At 44.9% G+C, this 21,429-nt stretch overlaps 1 protein-coding gene across 6 annotated transcripts in view; it reads left to right on the forward strand.

Moving 5' to 3' along the window:
• The window catches only part of FARP2 (FERM, ARH/RhoGEF and pleckstrin domain protein 2), a 75,998-nt gene that overhangs the window by 37,968 nt on the left and 16,601 nt on the right, over positions 1-21,429 (forward strand). For 4 of the 6 annotated variants that reach the window (XR_010474750.1, XM_065074217.1, XM_065074220.1 and 1 more), the window contains exons 8-15: positions 196-343; positions 1,332-1,427; positions 2,787-2,950; positions 3,097-3,165; positions 4,278-4,335; positions 5,381-5,621; positions 16,582-16,760; positions 20,394-20,483. Coding sequence is in view for 4 of the 6 variants with exons in the window: in XM_065074217.1 (XP_064930289.1) it covers positions 196-343; positions 1,332-1,427; positions 2,787-2,950; positions 3,097-3,165; positions 4,278-4,335; positions 5,381-5,621; positions 16,582-16,760; positions 20,394-20,483 (1,045 nt within the window). In the remaining 2 variants the exon portion in view is untranslated. The remainder of the gene's footprint in view (positions 1-195; positions 344-1,331; positions 1,428-2,786; positions 2,951-3,096; positions 3,166-4,277; positions 4,336-5,380; positions 5,622-16,581; positions 16,761-20,393; positions 20,484-21,429) is intronic. The other 2 variants (XR_010474751.1, XM_065074219.1) reach the window with 1 other exon arrangement.

Below are 21,429 nucleotides of genomic sequence, written 5' to 3' on the forward strand. Positions count from 1 at the left end.
GGATGCATTTTGGGTCTGTTATCTGCCCCTAACACAGAAGTTTTGATGTAATACTTGGGGTGAAACTGCCCAACTAAATGAGGCAGAGAAGTCTCACTTAGTGCTAGAGTTAAGCTTTAAGGTTCTTTGCTGTGTTGGCCATATTGTAGAATCAGATTGTTCTTAAACTTTATTTATTTTTCTTCCTCACTATAGGGGTCAAACTCCTGCTGAATCCGACTTCCAAGTGCTTGAAATTGCTCGGAAACTGGAGATGTACGGCATCCGATTTCACCTTGCGTCTGACCGCGAGGGCACCAAAATCAACCTGGCTGTGTCCCACATGGGCGTGCTGGTGTTCCAGGTGAGGGGAGCGGCCTGGGCACGTCTGTTTGTCTGTCTGTCTAGTAGCGTGTCTTGGGAGTGAGCCTCTCATTTTAGCTTCAGGTGCTTCTGATGATTTTCTCTCTGATGACACCTCAGGTGTCTCTGATTTTCAAACACAGCACATTTTTGCGGTCAAGGGAGTGTCCTTTAAGCCCCCTGAATATTTTTTGGTGCAGTTTGCCATTGTTGGTGCAGAGAGAAGAGAACCAAACCCGTTTGACACTGAAGTACAAAGTTTGTTGTCTGTTTGAAAGTTACATGTGTATTCGGAGGAGATCATCAGTTCATTTGGTACAACCCTGGAATGGGCTGTAACCCTGGAACTTTGGCTCAGTTTTCTTTCGTTTGATGTGGCAGTGTATTTTTGCTTGGATAGCATTGCTTTTAGTGTATAGAAGTGCTGTTTTGTTGAAGCGATCGGACCAATTAGAACAACTACTTTTGTTGTATTAAGGAAGCGACTCGATGATCAGAGTTCTGTTTCTGAATGCGATCATATTATTTTCTTCCCCTAAACCACACAGGCAGCTGACCTACTGAATTTTTTTCCATTTGGGCACATTTTCCATTCTTTTGGGTCTTACCTGTTCTTTTGTTACTGCGGGGCAGCTTCTCTCCAGAGATCCCTGCAGCCTCCGCTTCCTTAGACCTTCCCAGTGGCCTCTCAGCCCCTGAGGCTTCCATCATTTCAGTTCATTTGGGTCTTTTGAATGACCGAGTTTTGTCTCCCTTTTCATTGAGTTCCCTCAGATGTGCTCAGAGACAGACATTGCACACTTGTAGCTATCCCTGTCCCCAAAGATAAAATTGTCTAAGTGAATATTGTCGCCAGAAATAAAAATGCAACAGAGTGGTTGGAGAGGTTGGTGTGTGCGCTCATGTCTCTGTACCCACAACAAAATTTAGTTTGCTGCTCTTACTTGTGGAACCTTTCCCAACTTTTAACTGTTATCATTTTAATTCAGGGTAACACGAAAATCAACACCTTCAACTGGTCAAAGGTCCGTAAACTAAGCTTCAAGAGGAAAAGATTCCTTATTAAACTCCACCCAGAGGTCTGTGTAAGTTTTATCACAATAGCAGGCTGGTCAGTGTTGAAAATAATATGTATACTTAATTTTATTATGAAATATTCTAGAGTTTATAGTTTTAGAAAGCAGCTTCAGTGGGGTGGGCTTGGCTTCATCATTCAAGTAAAATCTTTCCTTTCTCGCCCCACGTCTGTCATCTTAGATTTTTACATTCTGGGTATCAGGCTCGTCCTTGACATAGGCATACATGTGTGTAACATTCACATAGAAAAAGAAGATAGGACGCCTCTTTGCTGCATCCTGTCTCAGTACTTTTACTCTGGAAAATGTTACATTGAATATTTCCCTTGCATATAAACGGAGGGTAGCGCTCTCATGAACTCTCTGGTCCATTGTCATCAAAGTGAACCTAAGTAACCTAAGCATTGAAATAGTAAATCTCTGTTGTTTAGGTAAAAGTGTATTAGGAAGGTGCTTTGGGCTGTAGCTCCTTAAAGGAACACTGTAGTCTACTGCTGATACCAACAGTGGTTGCTCTGTATGGCTGTTTCCTCCAGGAACTTGTTGAATATGTGCTGCTCAAATGAAAAAGCAGCTAGAGATTCCCTTGATCCAAGTGAGAACAACCTGATGCACCTCAGGAAAGAATAGGTGGCTGAGATTGTATTGTTGGAGCTGAATTTTAGAGACTGTGGGATGATCATGCTACAGCCTTATCTTTTTTTGTACGTCTGTTATTTTTCGTGCGTGGCTGATTTACTGCAGATGTTTTTGATTGTAGTTAGCATCAGAGTTGCTGTTGCCTCCACGCTGAGTGACTAGATTATATTCAACATGGGGTTGCATTAAAATGGGGGGAAAAAATATTTGGACATAATAGAGTTGTGTGTATCAAGGAAACCTGAAGCAGGACACACCGTCTGCATGTGTAGTAACTTGTCTAACGGAGAGACCCTCACAGGTTTCTTGTGATAACTGTACTCTGACACACATGGTATTTTCTAGTCTCGTTTAAATCTCAGGAAGTAAGCATCAGAAATTATTAGGAAAAATTTATGGTTTTTTTAAATAGCTACCATTTCACTTAAGTGTTTTAATTTCTTTCACATTACTAACATTATGATCCATATTTCTCAAGGCAGACTATACTAACCATGTTTCTAAAGTCAAGCACTCTTTAAACATTTTTACAGTTTGAAGGTAAACAAATATTTTTGGGAGATATTAAATGATTTAAACTGCATTCAGAATCACTTCCATTGCTGTTGGGCATTTGACTTGTCAAAACACTGCATCTCCCTGGGGTTCAGCTTTTCGTTGGCACCTGTTTGTACTTTTCTCCTTCATTGCCATTTTCTGTTCTACTTACCTTTTGTGTTTTGTTCCCAGGGCCTTTATCAAGATACACTGGAGTTTCTTTTGGGAAGTAGAGATGAGTGTAAAAACTTCTGGAAAATCTGTGTTGAATATCACACCTTCTTTAGGCTCTTTGATCAGCCAAAGCCAAAGGCTAAAGCCGTGTTCTTCACCAGAGGCTCATCATTCAGATACAGGTGGGGAGAAACACAATGGATTTATTCAAGCTGAATTCCTTATCTCTTAGAAAATGAGATCAAAGGGAAGAAGTATTCTAAAGTAATTCCATCTCTAATTCTTATCCACTACATTTCATACCATTTCTGCTTTTGTGGATTCACAGTGGCCGAACACAGAAGCAACTGGTGGATTATATAAAGGACAGTGGGATGAAGAAAACCCCGTATGAAAGGTAAGTACAAATAATTATGTAAGGTGAAATGTAGTTGAGCCTTTCACAGTGTCCGTATGTCCTTAATTTCAGTGGTTTTAAATGATGCTTGGAGGCATGGGCATTTCCTGATTGTTCAGTTACCTGTAAACGGATATTTGAGATATTCGTCTACCTCAAATTCAAGGTAGCTGAACCAAATTGTAAAAAATATATAATTCTGTCGTGATTTAGTAAGCTTAGGAAAGTTTTAGTTTTGCATTTCAGTGTCCGTAATGTGTGGCTTACCCATCCTAAAGCACAGTGTAATTCAAAGATTCACCTAAATGAGTGAGGGCTTGTCTGGGTGTCACTGTAGCTTTACCAGTGGCAGAGCGCGTAATTGAACGGGGGATCTGCAGTCTGTGGCCTCAGATACTCATACGTTTCTAAACATATCCAGAAATACATTAAAAACGTGCGTTTTCATTATGAAACCTTACTTGACTATGAAACCATCCTGTCAACCTGTGGGAAACTCCTCATAGTCTTTCATCTGAAAGATTATAGGAACTTATTGGAATTTTTAAAAGTTTGCAATTATCTACTATTAATGAGTATTTTTAATGCCTTCAACTCCAGTTGAGCTCTTTTTCTGTAGGAAAGATTGATTCTGTGGTAAATTATTGACATAGAACGAGTCTAACCACAAGTGTGATGCGGGATACCACTTTTGGGCATGCAGCATATGGAATTTTATACACTAGAAATTATATGGTTGACCGAATTGTAAGTCCTTTGTAAAATTCTCACAGTTTAACTCATTTTAGTTTTGAAGCCATTCGTTTATAGATGTTTATAGCGATGACAAAGGAAGAAGTTAAACTATTTAGTCTCGTCTTCTGCCATAAGCTGCTATTGAGTTCTCCTTCAGTGGTACAAGTGATCTGGATCTTGCTTTATTCCATTTTCTATATGTTTCTTACTCATGTACAACTGTTGTGACTTGCAAAATCTTGAACTAGTTATTAAGAAACCGTGGTAAAATACAGCTTGAGCTGTTTATAGTGGTGGCTGGAATGGAAATGGCTGAGTGGGGAAGGGAGGAGGCTGCTTTGTGTCCTGGAAGCTCACGGCTGCTCTCTGTTCCGCAGGAGGCACAGCAAAGCCAGGACGTCCACTCGCACTCCCAACACCGACGTGCCAAAGCAGGTGAGTGTGGCCACACAGCAGCATCCTGAGCATCCTGAGCAGAGCGAACCCTTTGTCTGGAGTCGCTTTCACTGTTCAGTCTTTGCTCCTGTTCTTCTGTTTGTGAGTGGTACCAGTTTTGCTAGTTGTGAGTAATATCACAAAATCACACACAGAATCCCAGGATGTCAGGGACTGGAAGGGCCCTGGAAAGCTCATCCAGTGCAATCCCCGCATGGAGCAGGAACACCCAGATGAGGTTACACAGGAAGGTGTCCAGGCGGGTTGGAATGTCTGCACAGGAGGAGACTCCACAACCTCCCTGGGCAGCCTGGGCCAGGCTCTGGGAAGAAGTTTTTTCTCATATTCAAGTGGAACCTCCTGTGTTCCAGTTTGCACCCATTGCCCCTTGTCCTGTCACTGGTTGTCACCCAGAAGAGCCTGGCTCCATCCTCCTGACACTCCCCCTTTCCATATTGATCCCCACGAATGAGTCACCCCTCAGTCTCCTCTTGTCCAGCTCCAGAGCCCCAGCTCCCTCAGCCTTTCCTCACACGGGAGATGCTCCACATCACAGCTTAACTGTGAAAAGAAAATATCATACTTTCTAGTACGTTATTATTTCACAGGATTAGTTTGTCTTCAGCCACTACCTACCTGCTTTCTCTGGAAGTCCTGAGTTCATTGTATAGGTGTCTGCTACAGTCAATGGCAAGAAGCAAGTGTTTCTCTGAATGCACTTGCTTTACATGCGAGAGGTTAAGGACACATCATGGGATTTTGCAAGTCATTGTTTTGCATTGCTTTTCGTTGTGGATGCTTATTCAGCAGATGCTATAGAATACATAGCTGTAATTTTCCATCCAGTTATCAGAATTCAGGAAAAAAAGATCTTGCCTCTTACTAGAGATTCTAGATCTGTTTCTGTATGCAATGTTTTGTTTGCTGTAAAGTGAACTCTTTCAAAGCAAGTATTCCTTCTGTATCAGGAACTGGATAGTGCGTTTGGTTTTATGTGTTATAAAAACCATTTTATCTGTTGTGTTTCTACTGTGTTTCCTCTTAGAGTGTCCCATTCCCTGAGGGCTTGAGAGCCCCAGGGTCTCCTGCCTCAGCAGCCACCTCCTTCCACTCAGTTCACTCATCAGCTGCTCCTGCTCCTGTCCGGCCCATCTTTGCAGAAACCAGCCCTTCCTCTGTGGACCCCCGCACGACGTACACGAGGGTTCCAGAAAAACCAACTGCGGTGCCAGCAGAAGAAGCGGGGAGGAAAGCGACGCAGCAGCCTGGATCTCCTGTGCTCCAAGGTGTTGGGTTTGGTAGTGTTGCAGGAAACTGTAACCCTGCTTGTCCTGTTGGTGAGAGTGGTTGCGGTTTAGATGTAGATGTAGAGAAGAGTAGTAAGGAGAGCAGGGTGGCTGTTTGTGCAAATGACAATGATGAGGATGACTTTACCACTGGTGGTTTCGTTGCTGAACAAGAGCATCAGCAGGGCAGTCGGAGTGCCCCTCTTTTCGCATTACCGAATTCCCAGTTACAGGTGTCAGAGGAATTCATTGATGATGACCCAGCAGAAATCTCTTTTTTCGCTGGGGGCTCTGAGGCGTTTTCCTACGTGTACAGTGGTTTAGAGTTGAAGGGCTCTGATTTTTCTAGGCTTGTGTCAGAGTCACCTGCCTTAACTACAGATGCCCTTCAGCAAAATACAGTCTCTTCCCAGTCAAGCCCTGACAGGTACTCAACTGAAGCTGTAGATATGAATATGGAAGATGAGTTTGAATTTGAAGGAGGGAGCGATTTCAATGGCAACGAGAGACCATCGGATACCTCGGAGCTGTTTGAGGTGAAGGCGCAAGCGAGCAGAATGCAAAGCCTCCTGAGCCCCTCCGAAACGAGCTCGCTCGTCAACAACCGCTCCGAGAGCAGCTCCCTCAACAACCTGCCACTGAACGGCACGTCCTCCCTGCACACGTACAGCTCCGCCAACCACTCGGAGGCCAGTTCCATGGTGAACTTCCCCGCCTACTCGGTCCGCTCCGAGTCCAGCTCGGCCTTCCAGTTCACAGACATCATCGACCAGCTGGAGCAGCTGAGCTGCCCGCCCACCACCACCGAGGACTCCAGCAGCACCGACACCGACTCCTGGGACTCCGAAACCGCCGCGCCGCTGGACGTCAACCTTTTCTTCAGTAACCCTTTTGCTCAAGCCACCAGTGAAAACTTTGCTTTTGACTTTCAGAATAACTTGAAAAATCTCACGCAAGAAGACTGGACAGAGAAGGCACATGTCAATTGATTCTTGTTTTTGTGATGGATCCCTCTTGTGCTGGAAAGTCAAAAGGGGGTGATGGGCAATCACTTTACACAACAAAACTCTAATCCGGTGGCTGGATTTTAGATCACATAGCATAGCTGATTTTTTTTTTCCATATATCTCTTCAGTTTCCCTCCAAACTTTGGTGCTGCATTATATGCATCACAGTGCATTCTGAATGTATTATAATAGGCTACGATGTTTGCAAAATACTGCAGTTAGGAAAAACCACTGATTTCAGAGACGTATCATCAGCTGGCTCCTGCAGACATCACAGATTACAGTCTACTGAAGGATTTGTTTGGCTATACATGTGTCTGTAAGAGTCCCATATAATATGCTGTTTCTCCAGCACCTGAACTCAAGTCACTTTTGCACATGCTTGTCAACAAGCAGCTGCGTCAGTAAATGAGCTGTTTTCCTGCACTGAGAGTTCTCTCTTTTTGTTTCCACAATCAAAAAAACAATCTTCTAATCAGATATGAAGGAAAGTTTTAAAATATCATCCTATGCAACACATCTGTGGTATACGGGGAAGAATAAATAACCTTCCTGGTAGTTTAGAAGAGAGAATGTATACACAATCGAATGAAAATAGCTGTCACCAAAACTTCTTATGAAGACAATAATATTTTTTGACTTCCAAGTGCCTTCAGCAGCCCAGCAGCAAAGTGCCTCCTGCTTTGTAGCAGTTTGGAAATATATGCATAGACTATAAAAGCACTTAATCCCTGTTGCATTCTATCTCACTTTCTTTATTTAATCACTCTGCATAAAAGTGCTTACAAATTAATTCATACAAGTGGCCTTTATCTGTGGAAGGCAGGTGGTGGTAAACTTGGTGATAGCTTTAGCTTTTCCTATAAAATAGGAGAAGTATTCGGGAAAATACCGTAATCTTTCTGAGAAACGGAGATGTTAGGAGGAGTGAATACTCTAGACAACAGTTAGAGCTTCACTGTTTTATAATTGTTTTGTAATCAGGTGGGTCCAATGTGAGACTCGATCTGCAGGTTTGAAAGTGTAATTGAAAAACCAGTTACTGAACTGGACACGTGTGATTTAGCAACATTTATTGAACTGGAACAATCAAAGTTGTGAACCATCCTTCCTCTTTGCCAGCCTGATGTGTCGGGAGGGTGACATTCGGAGCTTCAGCTCGTAATACCATTTTTTAGGGTATTTTGCTTTTGTGCGAGCAAAGAATTTGAAATACATGCAAGCTGGTGCTGGGAGCAGCAGCTGTTTGGGTTCAGGTTCCGCGTTGCCCAGTTTTCAGTCCTGGTGCAGCCAGCGCCTCCAGAACAAGCAACTTACAGCCCGAAGCAGAACTTTATGCTCCATATTACTCATATCTTAAATGTGATCTTAATATATCATTTAAAGACCTTCATTCTTTACTCGAACATTTAAAAAAAACCTGTTATTTCTCAAAATTCTGATAATGAAGACCTCAAGGGAATTCTTCTCAATGTATGTCAGAAGACGAGGAGATAAAACCTCTTTTGGTCGCGTGTTTAGTTTTTACAAGCGCTTGGTTTTATGTTGTGGTTACTGTGTTTGAGCGGAATCGCTCTTGTCCCATAAGAACCCTGTCGCCTTTGCCAGTGGCATAGAAAGTCAGAGCACATTTAGAACACAGGATTAGTTTGGACCTACAGGAACGTACAGCAGTTTGATTGCTGTTGCGTTATTTATAGGTGCTATATGTCATTTTATGTTTTTTCCTTGTGCTGAGTATGCGTTGTGGCTGTCTGTGTGACTTCATTCGTACCTGTGGAGATGCCATCGTGGACGTGTAATGTGGAATTTCTAGACAGGCACTCGGGAGAGATCTGGAGTTGTGTGCAGAGCTGGTACTTGAAGCACGTTTTGAGCTGGTTTGGTTGGTTTCCTCCCCACAGCTAATTACATTATGTGACTTTAAAAAGGAAAATGAACAGCAGCAAAGTCTTCTGTCTGCAACTCTTACAGGTGGTAGAGTCAGGGACAGATACATAGGTGAAGGTTTCTTTTAAAGAACGAGTCAGGATTCAGCTATTTACTTATAACTGCGTCTGCCTCCATTTCACGCTCTGTGCCTCAGTCACAGGCATTCTCTCTAAATGTTGTAGAATTGCTTGACCTGGCTATAAATCCAACAAAATTTTCTAGGTTTTCAAAGATCTTAGGAAAAAGCTGCCTGTGTTTTAATAAGCACCCCTGAGAGAAGGTTTGCCGATACGTTTTCTTGCAACGCAGTTAATTGGAAAAGGCGTCTTCAAAGTTTGTTTTCTCTTTTATTTTGCAGCCATGCCCGTCTTTTATTGGGAATTTTAAATCTCAGGGATTAAAAAAAAAACAACTAATGAGTCTTAATGTAACGCCCCTTTTGTTTTCTGAAGGAATGAGAGACTGGGATTCCAGTCCTTCAGCTTAGAGCGAGATGTGCAGAGCCACAGGTGGGGACGGGCTGGGGGCTTTGTCCTGGGCACGGGGCTGGTCGGATGAAGGTGGTGTCACCAGGAGCATGGATTGCCCACGTCACCCACCTCCACTGTGTGCCGGGACTGGGGACACTTGCCCAGCACCACCAGCCCCCGTGGTGTGAGGCTTTCGTGCTGCCGCGTGGGCCCGGGCGCCTGCTCGGTATATCGGTCCTGTTGCTAATTAATATAGCACAGAGCTGCCGTGGTTTCTTTCTGGGCTTTTCTGATTTTCAAAGCTATATTGCTTCTGATGATCCAGTTGCACGCTTAGCTCTTGGTTTGTTTGTGGTTTCCAAGATAGGCACAATAGAGGAGAAAATTTAGTTTGCAAGTAGAGTGTTTATTAGAGCAAGAAAGCTGTGAGAAAAGGTTCTTTGGCATTTCCTCCCTTGCCAATAGAGGTGGAGACAAAACCAGCTTGCGTTGGAGGGCATGGGGACGGCTCCATGCTCCCCAGGGAGTTATTTTAGTGCGTTAGAGCTGTGTCAGACACCCCAGCTCCCCCCACTGTCCCTGGGCGGCAGGAGGAGATGAGGGAAGGGAGTTCTGTCTGTCCATCCACAGCGTTTGTCTTGGGCTAGCGTAGGGAACTTCAGCACGGTGTGGTTGTGGCCCGAGTACCCGCGATGCTGCAAAGCTTTCCATGTTAATCATGGAGTTTTGGTTGGTTGTTTTGGTTTGGTTTGGTTTTTTTTTGGTGTTGATACTACTAAAACTTAGTTCCTGGTACCAATATCTGTTTTTCCTTTTCCCGAGCACACAAGTTTTGTGTTCGTAGGATGCTGGAATTGGTGCCAGCCGCCTGGCGGTGAGAGACGAGGCCCTTGCAGACCCCGAGCGGCAAAAGCTGCTGCAGGAATCACATACCGTGAAAAGGGGGGAAATTCTGTAGGAAAAATCAGAAGATCTTTGTTGAGTATCCCATGCATACTTGTCTTGAGAAGGCAGCATTTGAGGAGCTATGGAAGCAGGATGGTAGGAGCAGGTGAAAGCCGAGGTGTAAACCTTCTCTTGTCCTCTCCTCCTCCCGCCAGTGTCACTTCTGCAGGTACATTCTTTCCCATTTGCTTTCCACCCCCATCTGTAGGAGGCTGGGGGGCCGTACATAGGTACTTATATTCTAGTTGATGTCCAGGTTTTAGTGCCGTGTTTTTCCTGTCTGGAGAAGCACAGGGGTTCCCGGGTTTGCTCAGAACCAGTGGCTCCATCCTCCTGCTGGAGCAAACCCATGCGGCCGCAGGATGGGTGTCCAGATTAGCGGCTTTCAGAACGAGTTAGGCTGGGTTTAGCTCTTTTGTGGTACTCAACTTGTGTGTCGCAGTGCGACTAAAAGAGGCTCAGAAATGTGTGTCTTGAGTGGGGAATTAAATCTGCACCTGCAGTTCTGATATGTGTACTTATGCTTAAACACATTTATTAAACCTAAGGCACTATATCAGAACATTTTTGATCTTTGTGTGTGCAGTTGCTGGAGGTCTTAAATTTGCACAAAACACAGGCCATAGAGTATTCTCTGCCCCATCCAGCACCCAGTTAAACTTTGGTAAACTTTACAAGCCTGTGTTATCTATTGTGTGTACCCTCTGTAATTTTAAAGTGCTCATTCATTATTCAAGTAATACCTGCTGTATATTTCCCAGGACTTATATTTTATCTCAGCATGGAATAGGGCAATATATTGATCTGCTCAGCTTTCACTTTAATTTCCAGTGAATTTCAGAGTTGCTGGATAATACCAAGTATTGATCTCCTTTTTCCTGTGTATATTTATGTCGTGGTCGTAGGTGATTTTGTTTAAGGGAATTTTCTTGTTGGTGGTGGCTTGGTTTTGGTTTGGTGTGTTTTGGTGGTGGCAGTCCTTAGTTGCAAATCTTGATAAGGGTAACGTTTTGTGGAGACACTAATAAAAGTCATAATTTCATGCTTTTTGGTGCAAACCTCTCGGTAAGTCATTCCCATTATTGTCATTTTGCAAAAAGTTTTAAGCCATAATTATCCAGTATTGATTGAGTATACAAGATAATTTCAATTGTAGTCTTTTAGCTGTAGTTTTCAGTAGATCTTGCATGGGCGCTTGTCACAAATGCTGTGTGTATATGTATGGGTGTACATATACACTCTCTGTATGAATATGGGGAGACTTTACGGTTCCAAATGTGTCCTAAAATCCACTTAATTTATTATCAGCTATGGTGGGCCGAGTCCCCGGGCGAGCTGTAGCTTTGCAGGTTTCCGGTTTGGAGCGTGGTTCATTGAACCTGGTTGCTGGGGAAGGTGTTGCTATACATTTTTCCAAAGCCCTGTAATTTGCTGTTGCTGGGACACACGTGGGCGAGGAACATGGAACGCCGCTTATGGACGCGTGCAGGGACCCGCGCGCATGCGCAGAGCGGCTCCCGTCCCATAGGTGCTGTTCCGTTCGGGAAAGGATCATGGTAAGAAAACATAAGATGGCTGGAATTTCTTAATCGCTCTCTTGAACGTTCGTCTTTTATGCGGTAAATGCTTTGTCGAATTACATGTTGGGATTTTTAATATTTTTGTGTCTGTTCAGATTGCTGGTTATGAACCTATAGATTTGTACTAATTCATAATTTTAATTGTTTATGCAATAAAATAAGGAAAACTTTGATATAAATGAAAACGTGGGCTTTTTAGCTTTATTTTTCATTCCATCGTGTTTGCGATAGAATAAATACTTGTTATTGTAGCCAGGGCATCGTAGACTTTTGCTACCAGGTTTTTCCAGGCGGTTTTCCTCCTGTACCCCTTTGCTGAAAGCAGAGCACAGCTGGGGCAAACATCCATGTGTGCTTTTCAAATTACTGCTTTGCGCAGACCTTTTGCTTGGGATACAGATGGACTAAAAATTCTAATATTATTGTAGGAATTATGTTTATTGTGGAGACATTTTCTTTTAAACTGGGCACGCCCCTCAAACTCTCTCCCGTGTATTTGTTTGTATTGAAGCCCGTCCTTTTTTACAAACATAGGGTGTGGAGGCAGTTGCATGTTTTCTAGGTTGAAAGCTCTTCTTCAGGAGTCTGTGACCAATGTATGAGTAAATTCTCTTTTCCTGAATCATGTAAACATTTGCTTGTAAGAACTCAGTAGTGCTTGTGTAAGTAAACTGTGGTCTGGAACAACACAGACATGTCCTTTCTCACCCGCAAATAGTGTGAACTTTACAAGGGGGAAAAGGTGGCAAGAGTCGTTTCAAATCCTGGATGTAACCATAAAACCAGGACCAGCGTTAGGACTGTCCTACAGCATCACGTGTAGGTGTAACTGCCCACGTACACGTGGTTGCAGTGGGGTGTCAGCTGCTGTGAATGTGCTTGAATGTTTACTGTCATCTGTGCCCGTTGCAGGGGAAGAAAGAAAAACGAATCTTAGAATCTGAAGATTCTTAGATGTTTTTTGTAGGCTTTTTCAAAGTTCTCTGTATCTCCCAACCCTCCTTTGTTATTTTAAAGGGAAGATTTGCAGGGGAAAAATGTATCAGTGGTGATATTTGGAAACAAGGAAGGTCGGGGCTATTGCAGGGTTTCAGCTGCAGCGCATTAGCTTGCAGAACACTTTTCACTCTAGAAATAGTGATTCGGTGTGTGCACGCGATGGTTCAGCAGCCACCGTGGGGGCTCAGCCCAAAGGGCACCTCCTCTGTTTGAAGCAGTAGTAATAATGAAGTTCCATCTTTCAAGGAAATCAGCCAGTGAACTGCAAGGGACGCTCCCTTCTGATGAGGCCTCTAATTGCTGACATGGCTTTTATCACATCCAGTAATGCTTTTTGTTGTTGGGACACTGGTTTTGTTATCTGCCTCTGAATTGCCTTAAGCGTTCGAGTGTAAAGCTTACAGAGCCAGTACTTGCATTTTATTTTTGTCAAGCTTTGCACTCAAATCTGGCTGCCCATGTAGAGATAGAGTTTAGATTGAAGGATGGAAATATCCTCTGAAAAATAACTGAGAAGTGAAGCTTATTACCTTACTATTAAGCTTGTTATCTAAGTGTAAACCAAATGAAGTCTGCTTCTACTTAGAGTTGTCGTAAAAGCTCGTCCATATTAACATAGTCAGCAAAACCTGTATTGCAATAAACTGGCCTAGTCGCCTAGTGGGAGCTCTCCCCATTTGAAATGGTGTTAATCTAGGATGAAAGCCCCCAGAGCCGTGGGCTGTGTCTCTTTTCCTGAAACAGGAGGTGGGCAGTGACCTTGGCAATGTCAGGTACGACACATCCTGCATTGGGTATTTCAGACCTAAAAATCAAACTGTCACCTTTCCAGAGTGCCCACGGCTGCAGTGACGTTTTAGTCCAGTTTCGGGGAAAGGTGGTGGGGAAAGGGAAAAGCTGACGTGCACACAGGAAAATGAGATGTTGGGGGCTGGCACGCCAGCTTCCCAGAGCCACTTTTGAAATTAAGGCTGCAATTGAAACTCAGATACTCAACTTTTAGGTTGGGGATAGTTTTCCAAAATTTTCCTTCGCTCCCCGCACCTCTGAAGTTTGCGAGTGTGTTCCCTGCACAACGCCCCACAGGCTAGAGAAGATCTCTGCTGCATTTCTGTTAGCAAGGCAAATGATTTTGGGATATTGGCCACTAAACAGATGTATTGAGAAATAAAAAAGGAAAGAAAGAAAACACTTGTATGTTAACTGGAATAATGTCAGTGAGAGGGATGGGATTCAAGTACTCTTGAAGAAAATAAAAGGTAAGGCCATGGCTACAGCATCTGGCTTAAGGTTGTTTTGTAATCCCATAGTGAACTTGTTGTGGCTGGTTTTCTATAATATTTTAAACGCATTTCCTTTTCAAACTCTAGTATGAATCTTCACACTTGTATACGCTGAAGATCCTTTCAGTAAAATCTGGAGTGAGCAAACACTTGTATTAACTCATACTTTTATATATTAGACAGAGGCTTTTGCATTTTTATACCTGGACAAAAGAAGCACCACAAACAGTAATAAACCAGTTTGTCAATATTCCGCAGTAGCTGTGGAAGATAAGGTGAACATCCTCACTGAAGCCCATGGCCGTGTTCATGCAAACTGCCGGCCTTTTGCAATATTCTACGGTTAGAATTGATTGGTTTACTCCCAATTATATGCATGCTGATCTTTTCTGAACCTGTGGCTTTGTTTGCTTAAGGATAGCTGGTTATAACTACATAGTGTAATTAACTGAGAAGTATTGATGTTCTTAAAGATCTTGAAGTATGTGGGATGTTCCACCCACCTGTCACACTTTTGGATGTTGCACTGAGTTCAGTGTTCGCGCGTGTGCTGTGAGAGCAGAAATTCGCTGTGTAGCGAAGGCAGCCGTGTCTGGTTTCCATCGCTCAATAGCCACGTCATTGTGCGGAAACCCTGCCCGCTGCTCACAGCCACGTTTGTGCAGAACAAATTTCCCCTTCCCGCAGAACGCTGAGGCGTGGAACCGTTCCTCTCCAAGAGCAGAGAGGACGCTGCTGCCCGGGCTGGGCTCACCGTGGTGCACCACGCTTTGATGTCGGAGGAAATCATTCACGTGTTTTCACCTTTGCACCAATATTTCTACCTCATTAAGAGTTTTCTGTTGCACGGATCTTCCTTTACCAGAGAACAGAGAATGGCTGTACGTCTGACCTGAGCCTGGGAGCTCCGCTCTCGCTGCTCTAGTGGGGAAGTACTGTTGGATTATGCAGAGGAAAATTTCAGCACACGCTTGTACCGTCATCTGCTGAGGAAAACAAAACCACCCAAACAGAATAACTCCGTTGAAGTAGGCAGGCAGTGGAGTTTGTAGCAAGTTATATCCCTTTCACTCCCCTTGTATCTGAGCATTCAGTCTGTCAAGTGACAAATTCTGGAATGTGTTGCTACATCATGTTAAATTCCAAGCATTTAAAGAAGCTCCTCACGCCTGTGAGCCTGTGGCTTGTTTGTTTTTAAGCTGTTGTTTCAGCATCCCTGACATGTAAAAGCAAACTTCCAATAAACTCCTGTCCCCTGTAGGTGAAGCTAATGCCAGACGTGGCTTTCCTGTGCTGATATCAAAAGCAGCTGGAATGAAGAGAATGCTCAGACAGAAACAAAAACCCGCTCCAGAGTGACTAGTGTATTAATAGTTAACCCGGCAGCCCGGAGGCTCTGAATCTCTTCCAGGTGACCGAGCGCAGCACTGTTTTGCTTCCTGCATTTGTCCGTGTGCGATCCTGCGCTCGGGCTCGCTCAGCTCGGCCCTGACGGGGCCTTGCGGGTTTTCCGAGCCCCAGAGCGGCCGCTCGGGCCCGGGGACGCAGCAGCTCCCACCCTGCTCCCCATGGCGCTGCCCACGTAGCGCCTGTCCATGGGGACCGGTCGCTATTATGTTTTTTAAAGCCTTTGGGGATGATCTTAAGTAGCCTGGGAATGGATGAGTTGGCGCTTTGGGCTTTGCTGTTGGTGTAGGTGTGATGCAGCCCTCGCTTTCTGCTCGTGGCACACAAGGGATGGCGCTGGGAGCGCGGCCAAGGGTTCGAGTGGCCGGGCCAAAGCGGCAGTTCTGAAGTGCTTGGTACCCGCTCAGCTCCCTGAGCTGCCCAAGTTTGACTGTCTGTCACAGGGAAGAGCAGAAAAAAAATGTAGATGAGCTTAGGTAGGAGTTTTGCGGGCACAGTGAAATTGGAGTGTCTGTTGCCTTCGTTTGGTCCCAAAAAGCAGAGCTGCTCCCTGAACCCCGCGGAGTCTGCAGGACACAGGGAGAGCAGCTGCTTCTCACAGGCTTCAGGTGACTGGGATGGTGCCTTGTATGTCAGAAAAGGCCTACAAATGAAATAATATAGATTAAGAGATTGCCAGTTAATAAACTAAAGCAAAGCAGTGCATGTTACTCCTGCTTCACCCAGGTTTTGTTGTGCAAGACTGTGTCCATCCCGTAAATTCTCACTGTTGCAAAATTGTTTTCCTTTGAGATCAGTAGGTGATTCATAAACTTCCCTGATTTCTGAATGCATTTTTAATGAGCTTTGTCTTCTGGATTTTTTTCTGGAGTGGAGAATAGTGGAATGATTTGTCATAGGTAAAAAACAACTCTTATTTTGAAAAGAAAAAATGGAAAGCTGTATTCTCGTTAGTGCGGTATAACCCTATGTTGCAAACCCTGCTGCTACTCAACAAAATCCAATGGGATTTGAGCACTTTTTCTGAGACACTGAACATTTTATCTTTTCCCTTACGTGCACTTGTAACAGTGTCTGTCCTTATCATGCTGCCACGCAGCAAATGGGTTGTGGGGAACGTTCCGTTTTGGCTTGAGATACGCACTTAGTCTTTGGATTTATGTATGCCCTTTTTATTTCTTTTCTCTTTTCTTTTGCCTTTTTTTTTTTTAAATAATGCGAGATGGCAATTATGGTTTACACTAACAGCGGGTAATGTTAATAAAGTCTTAGATGCGCTGTCTTCGAAACCGTTTTCTCTCCTTTTCCACTCCATCTTCTCGTTCTGTCCTGCCCAGGGCTCCCAGAGGAACATGCTCCGCTCGCTGCCCTCGTGCTCAAGAGTCCCCTGGGCCTGACCCCGGCGTTCCAGGTGAACTTGAACGCAGCTGGCCAGGGTTCATCTCCTCTTCTGAGTCCTGTCCTCAGCGACGCTGGCGGTGCCAGGATGGAAGAGGATGAGGAAATGAAGCGTAAGGTAAGGAAATGTGACTGGGAACGTGTGTACCGCAAACAGGGGTGGTTTCGGGTGAGGAGCTGCGCTTGCTGGTCACTGAATGTTGATTGCACTATGTTTTGTGGTAGAACAGATGTGTTTGGTGGTTAGTGTTAAAATCTCCGCTGCAGAAGGTTTGGTCGGGTCTGTTTCTCTTGTTGTTGTGGCCGGAGCCCCTGCTGCCCCCTTGCTGTAGGGCTTTTCTCAGCCTTCAGCTGCTGGGACCACCTCCCGCCCTATGTGCACGAACCAAAGGTCCCAGCACAGCAGGGGCTGTGCTTGAAATCTGCCTTTTATACCCCAGAATGGACACAGGAGTTCAGACAGGACATCAAGAAAAGCTTCTTCACCGAGGGGCTGGTTGGTCGCTGAACAGGCTCCCCAGGGAAGTGGTTGTGGCATCAGGTCTCTCAGAATTCCAGGGGCATCTGGCCGGTGCTCATAGTCCTGTGGTTCAGTGCTGGGCAGTCCTGCGAGGAGCAGGGAGTTGGTCTCAATGATCCTGATGGGTCCCTTCCAATGGGAGATATTCTAAGAAATGTGGCCTCCCGAGATGAGCGTTGAGGGGGAAACGGTGGATGTGAAGTAAAACAGTGTCAGTGCACTTGGTGCCTTTTGGGCTGTAACTGTTCTATTAGGATCCAAAAGACCCCGTTGTCTTTGTGCCAAGACTGTTGAAGACACTGCAGAGCAGGTGAGTTGTTGAAGGTGGTTCTCGCCAGGGTGGTACGCTGAAAGGCTGCTGGGGGGGTGGCTCTTGGTTCTGGAAATCAGTTGCATTGGGCTCATTCAGTGATGAAAAATTGTGTCACATGATGACCTTGAACCTGGCTTTGTCTTTGCTGAATGCTGTCGCGTTTGACCCACGTCATCTCACTGGGTTGTGCCGTCCGTGCAAAGTGCTGTGTGTCGTTACGTTCTAAAATAATTTCATTTACCAGCGTAGAGAATATAGTGCAGAGATAACATATGTTAATATAGAAGGTGCATTCTTCTTAGGTTCCTTTCTTCCCACGCAGTCACACCATGGTTGCATTGGTCCAAACCACCACACGCTGGTCCTCCAAGCCATTCTTTCTGATCACAACAGGACCTTTAGAGTGGTCCTCTCATGCAGCAGAAGACCTGACCTCGACTCCAGCTTTCGCAGCAGCAGCCGTCACGGTGACTCCTCTGATGCCATCGGTCACGGGTGGTTCAGCAGAGCCTGATCGCTGGGGCTGCCCACTCTTCTGTCTGTGGGAGCTGGGCAGTGCTCTGGCCTGGCGGAGGCTTGAGCTCGTTTTCTGAAACGTGGGACACAAAAATGCCGCTGACTTTGGGTGCAACAAGTCTCAAAGCAGCAAAGACTTCGGGTCTTCAAGGTGTGCTTATGTCCAGGTCCTGACCCTTAGCCCAGGCTGCTTTCCTCTCTCTTCCCTTTCTTTACTGGGAACTCCCCAACATAACCACAAAAAGCTGCAAAGTTGAAGGAGGTGCGTGTTCTATGACCTTTCCTCACCTGCAGAGCTCAGGATTCACCCTTGCTTTCTCAGGTAATACTGATTATAAAATGTTTTTGTTCTGGAGGTGATTCCACCTTTAGTCCTTGAGACAGGAGCTTCAGCTCCTCGGTCTGTGCTTCAGCACCACTCAGCAAGGCTTCTCTGCCCTAGGGCTTCATCTACCCTCTGGTGCACTGAGATGCTGCAGAGCCTTTCTGAAAGGTGAAGTAAGTGGTGGTAATCCACAAATTCTGACCCACATCTCCCAGGACCTTCTGCAGAGCCTTCAACCCTCTGTGCACCAAGGCTCCTCTGGTCTGCGTGGCAGAGCTGACCTCCCGCTTCATACTGACATGCCATCATGTGCTCTGGTGGGTTAGCGGCTTTGTGTGCCCCCGTGGTTTTTCAAAATGACAAGAGAGAGCCAGATGTCATGGTGAGATTCAGATTATCTTTTTTAGCCCTGCTGCACTGTGTTATCCAGCTTCCACCGTGGCTGCTAGCAAAGCAGCCTGCAACCACAGAATCACCGAGGTTGGAAGGGACCTCTTGAAATCTTCTAGTCCAGCCACCTCCTCTTTCCTCAACAACGACTCCAAGCATTTAGTTGCACTCAGGAGAAATGAATGTGCACGTCTACATACACTGACACGTGCGTTCTTCATCTGCTTTTCAGATGTGGATAACAAATTACCAGACTTTGTCTTGGCAGAGGCATGGTATATAGTATCTGACAAACCGCACTCACAGAACGCTGCGTTGCTCCTGGTAAGGTAGAGAAGTCCACCTAGCAGCAGACTTGTGTGACCATTTTTCTGCAAGCTGCTTTGTCTTGCCTGCTTGCAGAAGGGTAATGAGAGCAGCCAGGTTTGCTCACTCTTTGGTACTTGAGAAGGATCCAGGACCTTCCATTACAGTGCAAGGCAGGCTCCATCACCCAAACTCAGTTCCTTATGGAGTCAGTGTCCACACCGTAATTTATAGTTTTCTGTGCAGCCTCAAAGAAGAAATTGCCTTGTGTGCCCTTCTGATCTTCTGCTCGCCCCATCCGATGTTCTGGTTGTCTTACCTCTGTCAGGATCCTCAGACAAGAAGGTCACAGGCCCATGCTGTTTGCTGTCTTCACCACGTCTTTGGGTCCCTCTTGTTGCCAGCTTGCTCACTCTTGTTTCATCTCGGCTGATCTCATCCCGACTCAGCTGCTCAGGGAACGCACAGAAATCCCACCACGAGCAGAGGTGCCACTCTGGATTTGGTGCTTCCAAAGCTCACTTCTCTTGTGATTGCTCCTGAACACAAAGGGACCCTCTCTTCTCTGCCCTGGTGAGACCACACTTGGAATATTGTGTCCAGTTGTGGCCCCTCAGCAGGACAGGGAACTGCTGCAGAGAGTCCAGTGCAGGTTTGCTGGAATTTCTTTTCACCAGGCAAGGATTTGGTGCAAAACCGTGGCGTGGCATAGTGAGCTAAGCAGACAAAGCAGCATCTTAGCTTTAAACTGGTTAGTTCCTTAATATGTGATTTTTTAATAATGTATGTTTTCACGCTGTCTCTGATTTTGGTTCATTGCAGCTGCAGAATATCTCTCTTGACCATTTAATTCCTTTGTGCTTCCACATCCATTCTGTCCACTGTTCTCTTTAAACAGCAGCCCTGGAGCAGCCATGCAGCCAACAGTTGATGTAGTTACATTTTTGTGTTTTCTTAACTAATTAATATGATCTTCAAAGGATTTGGGTGAAAGCTGTAAGTGGAAATACAATGGTTTTGGAAAAGGACTGTATTGCAAATCCGCTGTGCTTCGTTTGATTAGGGATGTGTTCAAAACCTAGGAAACTTGAAATAACTGTTTCCATGTTTTTGTAAAGTGCTCTCTTGATTTTGAAATGGAAGTTCATACAACTGACATATAATTGACATTATTTTTAAAAAAAATCTTGAAATACAAATAGTATGTTGCAATAAAATCAGTATTTGAGAAGATGATACTGAATACAGAGGTGCCCTGTTGGTGATCAGTTGCTCCATTTGCACGTAGCAAAGGGAGATGTGTGTAAGGTTTGAGCTTGTCCTTAGTAATCAATAGAACATTTATATTTAAATGCTTTTTAATTACTGTGTGTTCTTTCAGCGCTATCCAACTGACAAGGCGTACTTCATAGCAAAGGAGATCCTTGCTACAGAACGGACATATTTAAAGGACTTGGAAGTTATTACAGTGGTAAGGGGTTTTAATGCTTTTCCTTTTCTTACCAGATTTGTAATTGTTAATTTGGAAAAACCTGGGATTTCTCCCATGTAACAGAAGAAGGAAGTCCTATGATAAAGCATAATCCATGGGCTGTGTGGCTGTTTCCTTCTCTGGTACCTAGATCCTTGCGTGGGAAGGCAGATATCTTCTCTGCACTTCTGGTGTTAACTCCAACAGCTACATCGCATGTCATTTGGATGTTTTAGGCAAACTTTTGCTCTCAAACCTGTGATCAGGAACAGCCTGAAAATGTTTTGTATTGAGCTGCCAGACCAGTTCGTGCTCCCTGCTCTGCTGCCGCTCCAGCCACTCTGGGAGGCTCTAGTCTCTGTGCCTTCAGCTTGGGAGAGCAGATGGCAATTGCAGAGAGTATTAAGGATCCATAGGGTTAAGGAGTTCAGTCTTTTTTTGTCATTTCTTTTCCTTTCCCCTCCTTTCACCCAAAGTAGACATGGGAGTCATTGTTTGGAAGGCAGCTTGAGTTTCCAAGTCTTTTTCTTTAGGAGCTGTTAGTTGATTTACTCCAGGTTTGACCATGGTCACTGTTAGGTTCCTGTAAGCCATTGTTTTCCTTTGATCAAAAGGAAGTTTGGGTCCTTCAACACTGTACATCTCCAGCTGAGCTGTTTGCGAGCTCAGCGAGCTCCATCTCATTCCAATTCCTCCTACAGGCCTCCCAGCACTTCTCCTAAAAGATGGGGAACACCTGGCACCCCGGAGGATTTTTGTGCTATTCGCCTCCCTGCCAGAGAGTGGGGAACCGAAAGCGATAAAAAAAGTGCAGTATGTGACATGCAACAAGATGCCTCCAGCTACTGAATAACTTGCACAGGGCTCCAGGTGTTAAGAGCGAGCAGTTGTGTCTGCGTGGAAGGGAAAGCAGCGGTGTAACATCAGCTGCAGCAGCCGCTCGGTA

This window comes from Columba livia, chromosome 9 (assembly GCF_036013475.1).
Source record: "Columba livia isolate bColLiv1 breed racing homer chromosome 9, bColLiv1.pat.W.v2, whole genome shotgun sequence".
In the NCBI taxonomy this organism is placed as follows: domain Eukaryota; kingdom Metazoa; phylum Chordata; class Aves; order Columbiformes; family Columbidae; genus Columba; species Columba livia.